At 55.9% G+C, this 17,479-nt stretch overlaps 1 protein-coding gene across 1 annotated transcript in view; it reads left to right on the plus strand.

Annotated features, from left to right (window-relative positions):
* ZDHHC5 (zinc finger DHHC-type containing 5) overlaps nucleotides 1-17,479 on the plus strand; it is a 39,219-nt gene that overhangs the window by 19,254 nt on the left and 2,486 nt on the right. Inside the window, exons 3-11 of the mRNA XM_026661114.2 lie at nucleotides 10,148-10,269; nucleotides 10,870-11,027; nucleotides 11,669-11,841; nucleotides 12,096-12,198; nucleotides 12,312-12,403; nucleotides 12,901-13,033; nucleotides 13,441-13,564; nucleotides 15,247-15,359; nucleotides 16,040-16,911. Of these exons, the coding sequence (XP_026516899.1) occupies nucleotides 10,148-10,269; nucleotides 10,870-11,027; nucleotides 11,669-11,841; nucleotides 12,096-12,198; nucleotides 12,312-12,403; nucleotides 12,901-13,033; nucleotides 13,441-13,564; nucleotides 15,247-15,359; nucleotides 16,040-16,911 (1,890 nt within the window). The remainder of the gene's footprint in view (nucleotides 1-10,147; nucleotides 10,270-10,869; nucleotides 11,028-11,668; nucleotides 11,842-12,095; nucleotides 12,199-12,311; nucleotides 12,404-12,900; nucleotides 13,034-13,440; nucleotides 13,565-15,246; nucleotides 15,360-16,039; nucleotides 16,912-17,479) is intronic.

The following is a 17,479-nucleotide window of genomic DNA, read 5'->3' on the forward strand; positions in this document are numbered from 1 at the left end:
GGAGGGTGGATCCTGGCACTGTTGCCCTTGAGGAAATCTCACTGTGCTGGGAAGCTGTGTGGGGGAATCCTGGCACTAGTATCTGATATGTGAATCTTTGTTTGCTTTGAGGGTGAAGTCTGGAACAATTAGCTAGTAGGATCTACACATCAAAGTGCACTAGTGTCAGGCTTCACATTTCCTAGAAGAGTGGATTCCACACACCCAGAGCACTTAGAGCAGGGATCCGCACGCAGTCCGCCAGGGTAAGCCCCCTGCTAGGCCGGGCCGGTTTGTTTACCTGCCACATCCGCAGATGCGGCCGATCGCAGCTCCCACTGGCTGCGGTTCACTGTTCCAGGCCAATGGGGGCTGCCAGAAGCGGTGCGGGCCGAGGGATATGCTGGCCGCCGCTTCCCGCAGCCCCCATTGGCCTGGAACGGCGAACCACGGCCAGTGGGAGCTGCGATCGGTCGAAACTGCGGACGCGGCAGTTAAACAAACCGGCTCGGCCCACCAGGGGGCTTACCCTGGCGGGCTGCGGGCCAAAGGCTGCCGATCCCTGACTTAGAGGCTGGTAATGTGAATCCTGATACTAGCACACTGGTGTGCAGGTTCCACAACATAAAGGCTGGGCATGTGAATGCTGCCATTAGTGCCCTGAGCATGGCTTCCACTGCCCATGGGTGGCATGAAGGTGTGACTTGTGTTGTTAGTGTGCTGTGCTGTGGCTGCTGCTGTGCTTGGGAGCTGGAAGTACAGGGCTTGCTGTGGCTGGAGTCAGGAACACTAATCCCCTGGGGTGTGGATCCTACAGATCTGGAAGAGAATTTTTTTTTCCTTGTGGAATCTGGGCATCTCTGAGCTTTGGCTCAGTTCCTAAACTCCTGCTCTGAAATCCCAGACTGGAATGGCTTTGAATCCCCAGCCTGCCGTTCTGGGTATGAAGTTCACTGTGTACTGAATGGTCTTGGTTTGGCAGCTTGCCTGCCTGGTGGGCTATAACTAGACCTGATATGGGTGGGTGTCGACTTTCCCCAGGGCAGATAGGGGAGATTGGGGAGCTGGTGCTATGCAATCGCTTTTGTTTTCTGTTAACTACATGGAGAAGAATGTGTTGTGGAGGCTCTGAACACCCAAAACACTCTTGGAATGGAATAAAAAGATTCCCCACTAAAGTACTTGTTGTGGGCCCTCCAGACCTCATTCAGAGTTGGGGAGGAGGATAAACTGTTGGAGTTAATCCCTCTGCTCCCTTTGCAGTTGGAGACTTGTTCCGTCAGAACTGTTATGATTCTGATACACTGGGATCACGATTGGGGCTGAAATCAGGCTGCTTTTGTTTTCTCACCCAGCTCATTCTTGAGTGTCCGTCACTGTCTCTTAGAAACTTGACTGCTTCTTCCTGAAATGTCCAGGGGAGGGAGTCCACTTTCCTCCCTGCTTGGGTTTGAATTTGCCCTCTGTACTGGAATGCCCAATGTGGGGTTCTGCCATTCATTCCCCTCAGGAACAGTACATCTCCCTGCTGGAAGACTGGTTACTTGCTTTGTTGGCATTGCGAGGGAGAGAGGAGATAGCGTGAAAGGTGCAACTTTCCTATTAGAAGGTGAAGTTCCTCTGTCCCAGACACACACCTGCAGCTGTGCATGGCCTCTACTAGCTTGCAAAGGTCCAGCTTTCTACATTCTTAGTTGGGTTTTGGGGGGTTTTTTTTTTTGGCTCATTCACTACTTGGGCATTTCTCATGCAAAGTGAGGTAACTAGGACCTAGTGACAAAGGCTCAATGGGTCTCCCTGACTGTTCCCCTTCCCTCTCACCCTGAAAACTTCAGTAGGGCTTTACTTTTACTTTCTTGAAGGGAAGAGAATCTTGCTCTTGGAGAGGGGGGAGCCATTCCAAAATTATAAGTGTGACCCCACACACACATCAGTCCTACTAGGCTCTCCCTTTCCTCCTCCAGTTAACAACCACATCTTCCTCTTCAGTTCCCTCCTCACAAGTTGCTGCCCTCCCAAAGCACCTCTCCTCCACTTCCTTTCCTGTTCAGCAGAGGGAAGAGCTAGGGAGTTGGGCAAAATTCCAACAATAGCTAATAGTCACTCTGAGCTGTAAAATCAAGGGTTCAAGGTCAGGGATTGGGGGTGACTCAGCTCTGCAGGGCCAGCTACTACTCAGCAACTCCCTGTGGTAGGAGGGAGGAGAGGAAGCTGCCGTGAATGTGGGGGCTGCCTTGTAGGGAGGGAACCAAACTTACTCCCCGCCTTGTGAGCAGAGAGGGGACCAGCCCATCTCCTCCCCTGGACTCACCTGCATGGACCTGCTAGGGAGCTGAGGTCTCAACCCCCTTCCTAGACTGCCAGGAGCTGAGTGGGTACAGAGCTCTGGCCCTCCGGAGTGGAGAAAGTGCGAGTGGTTCCCACAATCGCTGACCTTGAAGCCCTGACCTCACAGCTGAGCGAGTACATTGCTGCTATTGGAGTCTTGCCCAACTCCCTATCTCTCTTGCTGCACCATGCTATGCACCACCAGGGGCTTCACAGCTCCATGTGGCTGCAGGCAGTCCAGAAACTAATCAACTGATGGCAACTCAGTGAGTGACTCCTTCAGTGCTTATAGCTTGGCTGTTTGCAGTCTCTCTTCAGCTGCCTTGTGGGTGGTCTTGAAGGAGTGAAGTTCAGCTGCTTTTGCAATGTCCTTGGGTATAGATAGCTATATGAGGTCCTGCATTCCAGCCAACTTCTGCCCCATGTGCTGTCCCTGTTGTATCTTTCCTGGCTGATTAATAGAGTCACCTCACCTCTGCCAGTGGCCCCAGATCAAGAGATATTTTCTTCTCTCTCTGGCAGTGAGGAGCAGAGGAAGATGCTCTGCCCTTTTGGGGGCCCTACGAGTGTCTTATCTGTTTGCAAAAACACTAGCAAAGTGAAAAGCGTCATTCCACCAATCCCTTGAATAGCTTTTCTAACCATTCCGCACTCCCTCCTGGGCCAATGTCACGCAGTTCAGCTCACAAGGAGCGTTTGAGTGGCGGGAAATGGGCAGTTATTACAGAGGCTAAGTTTCACTGTTCACAGTCGTGGGTCCTGTGATATGGCATGTGGGTGTTCCATTATGATGACATTTGGAATTGCAGTCTAATGGCAGCATGGCTCAGAGTTCAGGTCCCGAGCTCCCCTTGCTGGCAGGGACTGGACACCAGAAGAAAGGTGGAATGAGCACCTTGAGTCGCTGAGCAATTCCCAGACCAGCTTTTGTGGGGAGAGGATACAAATCATATACAGATATATTGCTAAACCCAAAGTACAGGCTCATTGGTATGCTGTAGATTCACAGGTGTCTTGGCTCTCCTTGCTAGCCATGCTAGTTCAGCTCTTGCCCTGCAGGAATGCTTGGCAGATGTTACCAATGAGGGGTATTGGAGTCACCTGTAATCCTAGGAAAACTGTAGCCTTGCCTAGTGGATGGGGTGGTTAGTATGAGGGGTCTCTCCCTCCTTCTCAGTCCAGGGTATGGCTTCATTGCACAGTTAACATGGGTGCTTGGCACCTGGGTCTGGGCATGAGGTTAGCATAGCCTGAGGGTTTCTCCACAGCAAAGCCCTATCCACATTTTTCTGTCCTCAGTGTTTCGGCACTTGACCGTGTGTGTGTGTGTGTGGGAACATATCCCATGGCTCTGTGTGCAGAGATGCTCTAGGATTTTTTCCTAGTCAGTTGTCAATTGAAAGAGAACTTGTCTGTCCTTTGGGAGGAATTATGGGGAGACTATGGAGGATTATCAGCACTCAAGTGAGTTAGTCTGTGTCTTCATTGCAAAGTGGGCAGGTTCCAGCCCAAGTTAAAGTGGGGCCTGAGTTCTAACTCCCCCCCACCCCAGGTAAGATAGACTAGGCTTAAACCACCTCCCAGTTTGGGGTTTTTCTGTGTGGATTGTAAGGGGTCTTGGGCTAGAGTCTGGGTTAACTGTGCAGAGAAGAGATACATACCCTTACTGATGTGACATATTCTGAGATAGCGAGCCAGGTTCAGCGTCTTGGTGTCGCTTTTGCCCTCACCTTTCCCTAAGGAAAGCCCCATGTGTTGGGTGTGATTTCAGAGGGGCTTCCACCTGTACAAACGGCACTCTTATTTATCCTATGCTGTGATCCCTCAGCAGCAGCATGTGTAACGTGGGGACCATGAGGCTCAATTGCCAAGTGTAACCCTCCCATAGCAGGTTTCAGAGTAGCAGCCGTGTTAGTCTGTATCCGCAAAAAGAACAGGAGTACTTGTGGCACCTTAGAGACTAACACATTTATTAGAGCATAAGCTTTTGTGGGCTACAGCCCACTTCTTCGGTTTCTTCCCTCCTTGCTCAGACGGTGCATGTTTGGTTCCTGGCCTGATTCACACAGGTCTTTGTAGGCAGCCACTGTAGAGAACATAAAGTGGCAGAAGTGGTCTTTAAAGCCCTTAAAGTGGAGGGACTTCCCCCTTCCTCAGTGAGTCATGGGCTGCTGGATTTCTCTGCACCACCCCTTATCTGACAGCGTCTGCCTTCTAGGGACTCCAGCGTCAGGCAGTCAGGCCTCTGCTGAGGTGGATTGTAGAGTCAGTCCCTCCCCATCTGCTTGGCCAGCCCAGTCAGTGCACCTGGTGCTGTACAATCCATAAAGGAAAACACAGTCTGTGCCCTAAGAAGCTGTCGGGCTACCCTGAACAGATGAGACGGTTCTAGGTATCGCTTCAGGAGAGGGGGAGGGATGGCCAGATGCCCAGGGTGCCAATGAGATGAAGATCACTTTTGAGAGTGGATTGACACTGAAAGATGCAAGGTTTAAGGAGGAATTTGTCCAAACAAAAGGGGTGCTGATTAGGTGCCCAGGAAACAGCTCCACGTATAAGGGGCAGCTTGGATGCACTGAGGAAGGAAGGCGGCTTGGGCAGGGGCTGAGCAGTGCAGAGCTTTGAAGGGGAAGGCAGTGAGGGGGGAGTCAGGGAGGATTTGGGGGTTGATGTGGTCTGAGCTGTGGCAGAAGGGAGGATTTTTAGCCACCCCAGGAAGGGTGTCCTTCAAAAGCCTGGTGGTGTTGCTCCTTGTCTGCCTGCTCTTTGCAAGGCTTTTCCCCTGACTGGCTTCTGGAGTGCAGCTTCGTGTGCCATTCAGAATCACTGTGCAGGGAATCCCCCTGCCAGGAACGGAAAGGATTGAAAGCCACCCCCTCTACCCCACACACTTTTGTTTCCTTTCTGGTACTGGTATAAAATTACTAAAACCTGGGGTAGACTCAGGGATGGTGTAAGGCTGCTTGGGCGCTCGCGGCAGTCACAGGCAAACCAAGCTTGATGCTGCTAGTCAGGCACAGAATGAACGTGCTAGGGGCGGGGTCGTGACACGCCAGGCTGCCTCAGTTTCACTTCACACAGCCTGCGTAGTACATTGTTCCCAGTCTCTGACTTGTGCATGACTTGTGCTTTCTGTGGCTAGCGGCTGTTCAGGTAGGAAAGAACCTAGGTTATGGCTCATTGCAAGAGGGGCTTGTTGGAGCAGAAATTGCCGTCTGTAGCACCTCTGCTATCCAAGGACTTCGCGAGTATTAGTGGATTTAGCCTTCTCCCCGCCCCCGCCTCTCTGTGTGAGAGACTGATGGGGAAACCCAGAAGGGAAGTGATTTGCCCAAGATCACTGAGCAGGTCTGTGGCAGAGTGTGGGACAATACCCAGGAGCAGGGCTCAAGCCATGCCAGAATGCTCCAGTACACGGTTTCAGCACCTTTTTTAGGAGCTGGAATGGCATTCCAGTACTTCTGCTAGTCCTGGTCCAGACGACTCCTTTCCTTCCTGGGTTGCAAAGCATCCTTTGAGCCTGTTCAGTCAGTGAGAGAGTCACCGCTTCCCCTACCCAGGCCAAACAGGGTGTGTGAGAAAGTGAGAGCCTGCCTGGTGGTGGAGTATTTTGGGAGGGACATTGACCTGGATGCAGGCTCCCTTCCCCTGCCCTGCCAGGAGAGAGTGAGGGGAATTAATTGGGTTAATTATCAGATGGGACATGAGCAAGCCTGCCCCAACACCGCCTCCAGCTGGGTGGGGCCACCAGCACCTACCTCCCTTCCTACCTACCTGCTCTCTGGCCATCTCTCCTTTCTCCCCACGCCCTTATTTCCCTCCGCCTCCCTGCTCTTCTTTCATCTCTCTCTCCCACTGCTTGAAGCTGCATGCCAGGACAGGTGTGTGCAGCGGCTCCTCCCTTGGCTTCCAGGACAGGCACATATTGTTTACCTCTCCCTTGCCTCTCAGCACATGGCTCCTCTTCCTACCAGTCCCATCCAGGCCTCACTCCACCTGCTGGCAGCTCCCCGCCCTGCCAGGCACTCCCAGAACAGGCACCACTAACAGAGCGGGTGTGCAGGGACAGCACAGGCAGTGGCAGTGCTTGCTTCCCCCAGCAGTGTCTAACTCTAGCCCTGGGGTGGTGAGAGACTCTTCAATCTGTGGCCTGTCCAGCCATAGTCCCTCTGCTGAGACTACTAATGGGGAGGATTGAGTAAGTGCTGGTGACTTTGGGATGGAAACATCTGTCCACTGAGAAATGTACCAAGGCCCTTCCCAGTTCCCCTTGCATAAGCAGTACAAATGGCTGTGATGGTTCTGACTGCATCACTGCTTCAGCAGCAGGATGGGAAACAAAAGTGGGATAGGAGTAACTCACTATGAACCACTGGATTGGAACTCATGCCCTAGAGCAGACAGACACTGTCCAGTTCTCCATTTCCCTGAGCCCTCCCCTCTTCCCCGCAGCCTGCCGCCTAGCCTTTCCCTCCCCCGGCATCACTGGACTGCTTGCCTCTTGCAAGGCCTAGTCTGTAGGTGTTGGCATTTGAACATACTCTTCCCCTGGCCCATCTCACATTTTCGTTTTGGTTAGCGGTCCCAGAGCCAGGGTTCATATAGCACACGTGGCTGCTGTTGCCCCACCCCTGCCCTCCATTGGAGATTGTCTGTGTTCCCACTGACCTGCATGTGAGAGGATGGTTAAAGTGAGCTTTTCTGTCCTAGCTGTCCCTTTAAAGGGAATGTTAAATGATCCCGTCTGGCAGCGGAGGAGGGGCTGGAAGTGGAACAATGAGCAATGGGGCAGGCCATCCCTGCCCAATCTAGTGTGTGCCCCACAACTGCTGCCCCAGACTCTGAGGCTACCATGGATTACCCCAGTCATGCCATATGTCATCCTGTTCAGCCGGCCATGCGCTCTCCTCTCTGTCTCTGTGCTCCTGCTGCCTAAATCCCTCTGCATGTATTGCAGACTGCTCTGAGTCAGGGGTGGGGGGAGTGGGACAGATGCTGCCCTAGATCTGTGAGATTAAACTCCCAGCAGCAAAGCAGATTAGGGTATTACACCGCGCCTTCAAGGGGGAAGCCCACTATCTCCTGAGCCCAAGCTCCTCCAGGGGAGGAGGGACGGTGATTCCCCTACCAGTGTGTACCATTTCTGACACCACTCTCAGCATCCCTCCAAACCCTCCTGGGATTCTGTAGGAGCTGTTAGCCAGCCAGCCAAACACCCAGCTGTGTGTGTGTGTGTGTGTGTGAATGAATGGGGGGGCTCTATCTAGAATGAGGGGCACTTGAGCCCTGTCTCCCCCATGGCACACCTCGCCCTCCCACACCATGAGAGTTTTCCAGAGCTGGAGAGTGGGTGGTGGCAGATTTCTAAGGGATGTCACACCAGTATCATCACTTGCACCACAGTACGCAATCCTACTCTGTAGTGACTCCTGCTCTTCCAGTCATGCCTTCTACTTTGCTAATGCACCTCAGTCTGGCTCCTGCCCTTTCCGTCCTGCCCCACCCTCGTCAGCTCTGCCAGTCCATCTGCATCCCGGCCTTCGGCACTGAAATGCGCCTCAAGGTTTATAGGAGCCCTTTGCTGTATGGGGTCTGGTTAATTCCAGTGGGGCTGGGTATCGTGGTGGGGATTCTATAAATAAGGTTGGAACTCCCTTATCACTGTCTACCCTATTTTGACCTCCACCCAAACAGGCTTAGCAATAGCAGAGTATTAGCCATTGTGGATCTCAGACCCGCCCCCATGACTGAGCTAGATTTTATTATGTGTATTACAGTAGCACATAAAGGCCCTGGCTAGGGACCAGAGCACGATTGAACTAAGCACTGTACATTATTTATTAGGAGTATTATGGTATCACCTAGTAGCCCCAGCCATGGACCAGAGCACCATTGTGTGGGTGCTGTATAATCACAGAAGAAAAAGGTGGGCCCTTCCCAGATTTCCACTCTGATTCCATCCTCCTTGCTATAACTAGAGACCTTTTTTCCCAAAGTATCCCATCCTCCGGTACAGCCTAGATGCTTGTGACTTCCCTTTGTCCCCCAGAGGGCACTGGGGAGCAGACAATGAACTTCTTTGACCCCCCCACATCCCAGCACAAGGCAGAGTTAGGACTGTTTGGGGAGCCTTAACTGACTGTCCCAGCATTCAGACATAGGGCTGTCTTTTTCACTTGGACATTCTGCTTGGGTTCTTTCTGCTCAATAGCTGCTTTCCCCACTCTAACCTGGTCTCCCTGCACATGTTGTGGGGGACATATTTTTCCCTTGCAAGCTCTCTGTGTGTGGAGCTACTGGTCAGATTGGCTTGTCCTGTTTCTCTCCCTCGCTGTCTAGTTTGCCTTAATGAGTTGGGTTAGTCCTGCTTTTGGTTTGTCCAGGGCTCTGTCTGCCTTGGGTAATTTTGCAGGCCCTATTCCTGTAGTGTCTCAGCACCTCATACCCCATGTACCCTCATACGCCGTGTGAGGCAGGGCAGTGCAGTGCTATTATCCCCATTGTACAGAGGGGGAACTGAGGCACAGAGAGGCCATGCAACTTGCACAAGGTTACACAGAGAGTCTGTGGCAGAGCAGGGGCTTGAACCCAGCTCTCCTAAGTCTTGGGCTGGAGCCCTAACCGCTGGGCCATCCTTCCTTGAGCACAGACTGAGGGCATGGTTAGATCCCACACAGCAGGATGGAACCATCATTTAACTGCTGGGGAATGACCATCTTGTCCTCCAACATGGCTGAATTTGGAGGGAACATTTGTGATGGGATGGAAGGGGAGGACTGTTCTTCACTCTCCCCTTCCAGTGGATTTTCCAAGCTGGTCAGAGGGGCCCAGCAGAATGCTTCCCTTATGTGCCCACTGCTAATCACTTCCCTTCCTGGACTCTCTGGGTTCCCCCTGCCCCGCAGCTACTGTTCAGAGTGTGGAGGGAATGTGCTGCATTTCAAAGTCAGCTACAGGAGGGTAGGGAGAGGTTATGGGAATGAGTTTCTATACCAGCCAGCTCAAGCAAGAGCTGGTGCTCAGTGGAACAAGGTTAGGATCTAGCCAGGGGACCTGTGGCCCAGAAGACAGGCCAGTACTGTTGGGCATTGTTTCTGCTGGAGGGCCCAAGTGCCCCCTCTGTCCCAGAGGAGGGACGCGATCAGTTCTGTGTACCCTAGTCTCCTAGTGCTGCTTGGCTATTTGGCATACCCCTGTCCTACTGAGAAGGCTGCAGGCGAGTTTCCAAGTGCACTATTGTCCTGGTTGGCTCTTCTGGAGAGAACCAAGGGGAGTGGCCTGTTGCGGGAGGAGAAGGGTTAACGGCTGTGTGTTGGAAATTCTTTGGCTCCTGTGCAATGTGGTTCCTAAGCTCCCCTGGGGAGTGTGAATCCCCTCCTCCAATGTTTGCCCAGTGGGAAATATGACCCACCTCTCGGGGGTGGAATGTGGCCTTCCACTTTGGGACACTGCAAAGCACAGCAGGGACGGCTTGTCCAGTGCCCAGCACGTCCATCCACTCGCTCTATCCTCTGCCCAGCTGCTGCCCTACTGAGCGCTGCAGCAAGGAGCAGCAGCTGGGGAAAGGGTATTAAAGGCTACTCTTTCTGCCTTCATGCACAGGGTTGAAGGCAGGACTCTGTCCTCACCCCTTTCCAGTTCACAGCTCCAAACAGCATTGCCTGGAGTCCCTCCTTGGCTAGATGAGTCTGAAGGGCTTCTCTTGGGGTTGCAGAATGCAGTTATTAGACTAAATTGGGGAAGTGCTGGTGGGAAGGGCTGGGGCCATCCTATCTAGAGTCCAATTAGGTCATGAGTTGAGGTGATTTTTCATTGTCTCATCTCTTGTGTCTGTGTGCAGGTGCCCAGGGCTCAGCCTGTACATCTCCCCGATCATCCCCATCTACAATGCTGTTGTCTTCCTCTTCGTGCTGGCCAACTTCAGCATGGCCACCTTCATGGACCCGGGCATATTCCCACGAGGTGAGAGCTGGTCCCGTCTCAGTGCAGTCCAGGAAGTGTCTTGTCAGGAGCCAACTCTTTCCATGCTCTGCTGATGACGGGACAGGGGCTGATACCCCAGATCTCCAGCTTCAGGGCATAAGGCTGGCCACAGAGCTGAGGAAAGAACCTCTTTGCCCTGGTCATTTGGTATTGTGCTGGGACATGCATTGTGAGGGTTTTCCTTTTTCTGTCATGTCTGGTATTGGCCTCTGTTGGAGCCAGCATTCTGGATCAGATGGACCAATGGTCAAAACAGATATAAATCCTGTATTCCTGGATCAGGTCCCTGAGCCTCCCATGGTCAGCAGACATCTGAGAGGCCAAGGCCTAGGAGACCCTCCCGATAGATGGTTCAATATTTGGGGTCCTCTAGACGGCCCCCATGTCTGCTCAGAATGCAGACTTGGGGATTTTCCTGTTAAGGGGCGGCTGAGGTGTCCAGTGCAACAGCATCGGGACAGCAAAGACTGGGGTTCTCAGAAGCTCTCCCAACTCTTGGGGGTAGATAGCAGCTGGGTTTGGCCTGTGACTTCCCAGTGCTCTGACTTATTGCTCTGCTGGGCATTTCCCCTCCCTCAGCAGAGGAAGATGAGGACAAGGAGGATGACTTCAGAGCCCCACTCTACAAGACAGTGGAGATCAAGGGCATCCAGGTGCGCATGAAATGGTGTGCGACGTGCCGCTTCTACCGGCCCCCGCGCTGCTCCCACTGCAGCGTCTGTGACAACTGTGTGGAGGTGAGGAACCGCCGGCAGGGCAGGGTGCAGGCTGGACTGCAGTGATCTGAGCTACTGTGCCCGCAGCACCCTATGTATTGCACAGCTCTGCATGCCAGTGGTGGTCCTGTGCTGTGCTTGGCTGCAGGACATGGAGGGTGGGTCTGTCTGAGTTGCACTCTATTTGCCCTATGGGTTATGGGGTGAGGACCCTAGAGGACAAGGGCATATTGTGCTCTGCTTCCCTGTGGCAGGTGGGTGGGAGAGCCTTCTGCTCTGATCACCATGAGGGTGAGAAGTTCAGACAGTGAGGGTCCTACACACTGATACCAGGTAGATGGTCCTGCTCTATGCTCTCCCTGGAGGGTGAGGAACCATGGGAAGGGGTGGGGTGGCAGGGCAGTCCTGTGCTCCGCTCTCCCTGTGGGGGGAGGAGCTGTGGGGTGGGGTGGCAGGGTGGTCCTGTGCTCTGCTCTCCCTGTGGGGGAGGAGCTGTGGGGTGGGGTGGCAGGGCGGTCCTGTGCTCCACTCTCCGTGCAGGGTGGGGTGGCAGGGGTCCTGTGTTCTGCTTGCCCCATGGTGCAGGTTGGCTAGTGCCTGTAGCCCTGTGCTATTGAACAGAAGCCTCTGACTGTTTTCTGCCCTTCCCTTGTAACTGGCAGGAGTTTGACCATCACTGCCCCTGGGTGAACAACTGCATCGGGCGGCGCAACTACCGCTACTTCTTCCTCTTCCTGCTCTCGCTCACCGTGCACATCATGGGCGTCTTCGGCTTTGGCCTGCTCTATGTCCTCTACCAGGTGGAAGAGCTCTCTGGGGTCCGCATGGCCGTCACGTATCCTCCTCCCATCTCCACGGTGCAGCGAAATCCTGCCTAAAATAGCAGCCCAGACCAGGAGAGGGGGTGTCTCCCATGGGCGTGGGGGTGCCAGGAGATGAGCATTGCAGGCTGGGGAAGGGATGTCTCCCAGGTGCATGGGGGTGCCAGGAGAAGAGCATTCCCAGTCGGGGCAGGATGAGCAGCAGGGCTTGGAGCGGGGAGTGTATATGAGACCAGCACTGTGGTTGGTTCCTTGACTTTGCTGGCAGCATGGCTGTGATGTGCGTGGCTGGTTTGTTCTTCATCCCTGTCGCTGGCCTTACGGGGTTCCACGTGGTGCTGGTAGCCAGGGGACGCACTACTAATGAACAGGTACGTACTCTGCAGGCCACAGGTGTTTGGAGGGTGGGAGGGAGAGCGGTGGCCGGCCTCCCCTCCCTGCATCTCCGTACTGGCTCCCCTGAATGGTTCTCTGTCTCCCACAGGTTACGGGTAAATTCCGGGGTGGTGTGAACCCCTTCACCAATGGCTGCTGTAAGAACGTCAGCCGTGTTCTCTGCAGCTCCCCAGCCCCCAGGTAAGTCTGCCTCACCTGCTACAGGGAGATCCGAGCCAGCCCCTTGGTCCCAGGCCTGCTTAGCTGTTCTGGGAGGTGGATGTCCTCATGTGAGTGTCTGCTTCGCTAGGGCAAGTCCCTGATCCTCTGCTTTAAATCCAAACCTGCCCCTGGGTGTTCTCAGCGCAGCCACCAGCATCCTGCTCATTGAGGCACTCGCCTGAGGGCGCTGCATTCAGGGGCGTCTCCTGGCTTTGTGGGAGGTTTTGATGTCCCCTGTAGAATTGCTTGGTGATTGGGGAACTGCATGGCTAAAAGCACCCTCATTCTGGGCTTAGCATCATAGAGTGCATGGCTCTTCTTTCTCCCCCTCCCTCTCGTGGGGGTCCCTCTGGGGCGTGCAGCTCTTCCTGTAGGGTGCCAACCAGGCAGGAGCAGTCTGTGTGCATAGGGCACTGTCCCAGCTCAGCCGCTCGCGTGTCGAGTCCAGTGCTTACCTCTCCCCTATGCTTCACTAGATACCTCGGACGACCAAAGGCAGAGCAGACAGTGTTGGTGAAGCCGCCCTTCCTGCGGCCTGAGGTGTCGGATGGACAGGTCACTGTCAAGATAATGGACAACGGTATCCAGGCTGAACTGAAGAGAACAAAGGTGAGGAGGACGGCACCCTGGGCGGGGAGAGCCCAGGGGGTGCAGTGTGCAGCCGTGAGTAGGAACCGAGTGAGCCTTTCACGTGCTCCCTTTCTTCCCCTCTCTGTGGTTTCACTGTGTTCGTCCAGCCTGCCCCGCAACTGAAGCCGTGTTCCTTCCATGTGGCGGCCACTGCTGCATGAGGCTCACACCCTCCCTCCCTCTCTCCTCCCGGGTAGCTCTGAGGCACCTCTTCCCTTCCCACCCAGCATCCGAGCCGCAAGTGGACGTTGCTCCTGGGATGCCTTGTCAGCGCCAGGAGGCAGCAAGGCCCCTTTAACACCACCTCACTGCTGCTGAGCCCAGCGGGGAGGACCTTGCGTCCTGCCCTACCCTTCTGATTGCTCCTCTGCCCTTTGTCTCTGCAGTCCAAAGGAAGCCTGGAGGTGATGGAGAGCCAGTCTGCCGATGCTGAGCCGCCACCCCCACCCAAGCCAGACCTCAGCCGCTACACAGGTCTGAGGACGCACTTATCCCTGGCCACCAATGAGGGTAAGGAAGGCATGCTAGGCTGACGAGCAGCTGTGCCCCACCCGACGCAGGGAGGGGAGCCCAGGGGCGCAGACCAGGATCGAGGTGCATCGGCAGAGCCCAGGGCTGGGATAGCAGAAGGGGCTGCAGAGCAGAAGCAAAGTGCGTCAGCAGAGCTGTGCGTAGAAGCGGCTGGGCAGTTTTAGGAATGTCTCTTGGAGCATTTGCAGGGCTTAGTTTGTGTTGCACACAGCCTAGTGAAGGGCAAAGCGGAGCTGGTGACTCCGTTGCCTAGATTGCACTGATCCCTGGCCGGGAAGGTTGCTGTGGTGGCTCTCTGGACTAGCGAGTTAGAATGGTTTGTGCTGCTACCCTCGTGTGTGGGAAGCAGGGATCCAGAGGGGGCCTGAGTCTTGTCTGTAGCCTGATGTCACGATGGTGGTGACTGTCCTGATGTGTAGGTGGGAGCACAGATGCTAGTGCTAATTTCTCTCATGTAGGCGTTATTGCTGGCTCCTGGCCTGCCAGCTCTGTCCCCCGCTGGGAGAGGGAATCTAAGGGAATGTGTGTGGAGAGGGGGCATGGTCTGGTGACTAGACTACCTTCCTGGGAGTCCAGAGCTCTGTGCTCTGACTGACTCACTTAGTGACACCTTGGGTGAATGGCTTCCCCTCTCTGTGCTGCGGTTTCTCCAAGTGTTTGCCTGCCTCTGAGAGATGGTGTTGAGCTCTATCTGTGGGGAGAGGAGGCATGAGCTACTGGTTAGAATGCACAACGGGTCATTGCAGAGGAAGACACTGTCCTTGTCCCAACCTGTTTCCCAGCTGACTGGACCCAGCAGTTCATACTTCCCACAGGATGGGTCTGTACTGGAATGTAGCGAGGCTCCATAGGCAGAACTACAGGGTGCGGTGGAAGAGGCGGCATTTGGACAGAATGGGGCTAGGGTGGAGGCAATTCCAGGGTTCGTGTGGGAGGAGTTGGAGCAGCGGGAGAAGAGGCTTTGGGAGAGGTGGATAAGATCTGGGCAGGGGCAGAGCCTGGAAGGTGACAGCAAGATTCTTGGCCTTGAGGCAGGAGGTGAGGGCAAGCTGTGACGTCTGTAACGCCAGTTGGACAGAGCTCCCGAAATGCCCAGCACGCCTCCCCACCCTCCCTCGTCAGGAAGAGGAGAGCTGCGGGCTTCTGCCTGCGCTCAGAACAGGCAAGGCTCTTGTGTTGGAGCAGTGTTAAGACGATCCACAAAGCCCGTCCCCTGGGCGCCAGGGCAGGACTGTTCCCCCGCAGCGTTTCTCCAGCATGGTTAGAAAAGCCCCAAGCAGTGGAGCCCCTTGAGTATTGCGCAGCTCAGTGTGGGGTTTCTCCACCAGTCACAGGACCCCTTGCTCGGCAGAGTGGAGCCGAGAACCCATGACCCAGCGCTGGCCAAGCTGCACGCAGGGCTGGAAGCTGCCTGCCTGATCTCACTGTTGGGAAATGACCCTCCTGCTCCATTTCATCCCATTCCCAGTGCTGCCCTTTGGCCCATCTAACCCAGCTCCTCCCCCTCCTTGGCGTCCCAACCCCCTATCCCAGGCTCAGAGACGGTTCTCACGGATCAGCACGATGACTCTGGTGTCCCCCAACTGCGGGGAGAGGACCCTGCGGTGAGGCCATGAATGCTGTGTGTGAGTGTGTGTGTCTCTCTCTTCTCCCCTCCACAGACAGCAGCTTGCTAGGCAGGGACAGCCCTCCAACTCCAACCATGTACAAGTACCGCCCTGGCTACAGCAGCAGCAGTGCCTCAGCTGCCATGCCGCACTCCACCAGCGCCAAGGTAATGCTGCCCTTGGAAGGCCCTGGGGGCTGGGTGGGGAGTGACCCTTCTTAGGAGCTGCCCGTGGGCAGGTGGAGGCAGTGGAAGGGGGATATGCAAGAACTAAGTGTCTCAGAACGTCTTGGTTGGGTCTAGCCCCAGGCCACCCACCCAGTCATTGCCATTGGGCTGTGGTGTTATAAGGGGACAGGTTCATGACTCCCACAGGACTCAGGCTTGTCCTCAGAGGGCAGTTCTGGGAGAGGGGCCAGGGCCCTTCTTAAGGGGATGTTACCTCAGCTCCTGAAGCTGATCTCGCAGGGCAGTGCAGGGTGGGGTGCTGAGTTCCCCCTGCTTTATCTCTTGGGATGTGTCCCCTGCCCTGCCTCCGGGGATGCCCTATGCCAACCCTACGGGGCAGAGCTGGGGGGAACGTGGGGGCTGGGCTGTGAGGGGGCTCCGGACCCTTTTAGGGGAGACCTTGCTTTGAGCTCCTCTGCCCCGTCTCTGAGGATGCCTGATGAGGAGTCTGCAGGGTTGAACCCTGGGAAATGGGGTAGGGTCTGGGCTGTCTCTGGAGGTGCCTTGTTCCAGCCCCCAGGACAGTATGGGGGGCAGGGCAGGCTGGAGTGGGTCTCTAGTTCTGTGGGTATTAGGTGAGGGGGTCTCTGACTATACCGTGCATCTCCTGTGCCCTGCAGCTGAGCCGAGGGGACAGCCTGAAGGAGCCCACCTCCATCGCCGAGAGCAGCCGGAATCCCAGCTACCGCTCGGAGCCGAGCCTGGAGCCCGAGAGCTTCCGCTCTCCCACCTTCGGCAAGAGCTTCCACTTTGACCCACTGTCAAGCGGCTCACGCTCCTCTAGCCTCAAGTCGGCCCAGGGCACGGGCTTCGAGCTGGGCCAGCTTCAGTCGATCCGCTCAGAGGGCACCACCTCCACCTCCTACAAGAGTCTGGTGAACCAGACGCGCAATGGCAGCTTATCATACGACAGCCTGCTCACTCCCTCTGAAAGCCCCGACTTCGAGTCAGTGCAGGCTGGGCCGGAGCCGGAGCCCCCCATGGGCTACACCTCGCCCTTTCTCTCGGCCCGCATCACCCAGCAGCGTGAGGCCGACCTGCACAGCCACTTCCCTGGCGCCGGCTCGCCCAAGCATCCACCCCCATGCGAGCCCTCGCCCATGCGCTATGACAATCTCTCCCGCCACATTGTGGCCTCCATGCAGGAGCGGGAGAAGCTGCTGCAGCAGTCGCCTACCCCGCCGCCCCTGGCCAGGGAGGAGGACACGGGGCTGGTGGACTCGGGCATCCAGTCAACACCGGGCTCCAGCAACGCCGCACGCACCAGCTCCTCCTCGGACGATTCGAAGCGCTCACCGCTGGGCAAGAACCCACTGACCCGCCCGGTGCCACCCCGCTTCGGCAAACCGGAGCCACTCCGAGTACGCTCGCCCGACCCGCCCACTGCCCCTCAGCTGGGCAAAGTCGTGTCTTACAGCAGCCAAAAACAGTCGCCTCAGGCCAGCATCCCGGAGACAGAGGAGGTGGCCTTGCAGCCATTACTGGCACCAAAGTAAGTACCAACTCTGCCCACCGCGCGCTTTATGTGTTCCTTGACTCGGCGGGGGACAAGCTGCCTGGGCAAGCACCCCACCGCCATGCCGACGGAGGAGCTCGGAGGGAGCCGACAGCACGCAGGAGGGAGAGGCTGGGGGTGATCCACAAGGAGTCCTGCCTGCCCTCGTCTGGCCCTTCCCCCTCCTCCCTCCAACACATGAGCCAGAGAGCCTGGTGTGAGACAAACCCTCTCCTCCTCTCCCCCACCCCCCAAGCCATGCCCCTCCTCTCCCCTTCCATCCAGGGAGAGCCATGACCTGCTCTGCCTTTCCCCCTCTCTGGGAAGTGCCCTGTGTCTGTGAGTTACCTCTCCCCCATCCCCAGTGCAGTGTAAGGGGGTGAGACCTCCCTCCACCCTTCTGAGGAGTGTGGGGTGTGTCCTCTCTCTCCCTCCTGTGCCCAGAGAGAAAGCAAGGGTGTGGGTGTGTCTGTCCCACCCCTCCCTGGGGAGTGCACAGGCTGTGTGTGCATGCCTGCGTGTCCGACCCCTCCCTGGGAAGTGCACGGGCTGTGTGTGTGTGTGT

This window comes from Terrapene carolina, unplaced genomic scaffold (assembly GCF_002925995.2).
Source record: "Terrapene carolina triunguis isolate 2854851 unplaced genomic scaffold, T_m_triunguis-2.0 Scaffold926, whole genome shotgun sequence".
Lineage (NCBI taxonomy): Eukaryota > Metazoa > Chordata > Testudines > Emydidae > Terrapene > Terrapene triunguis.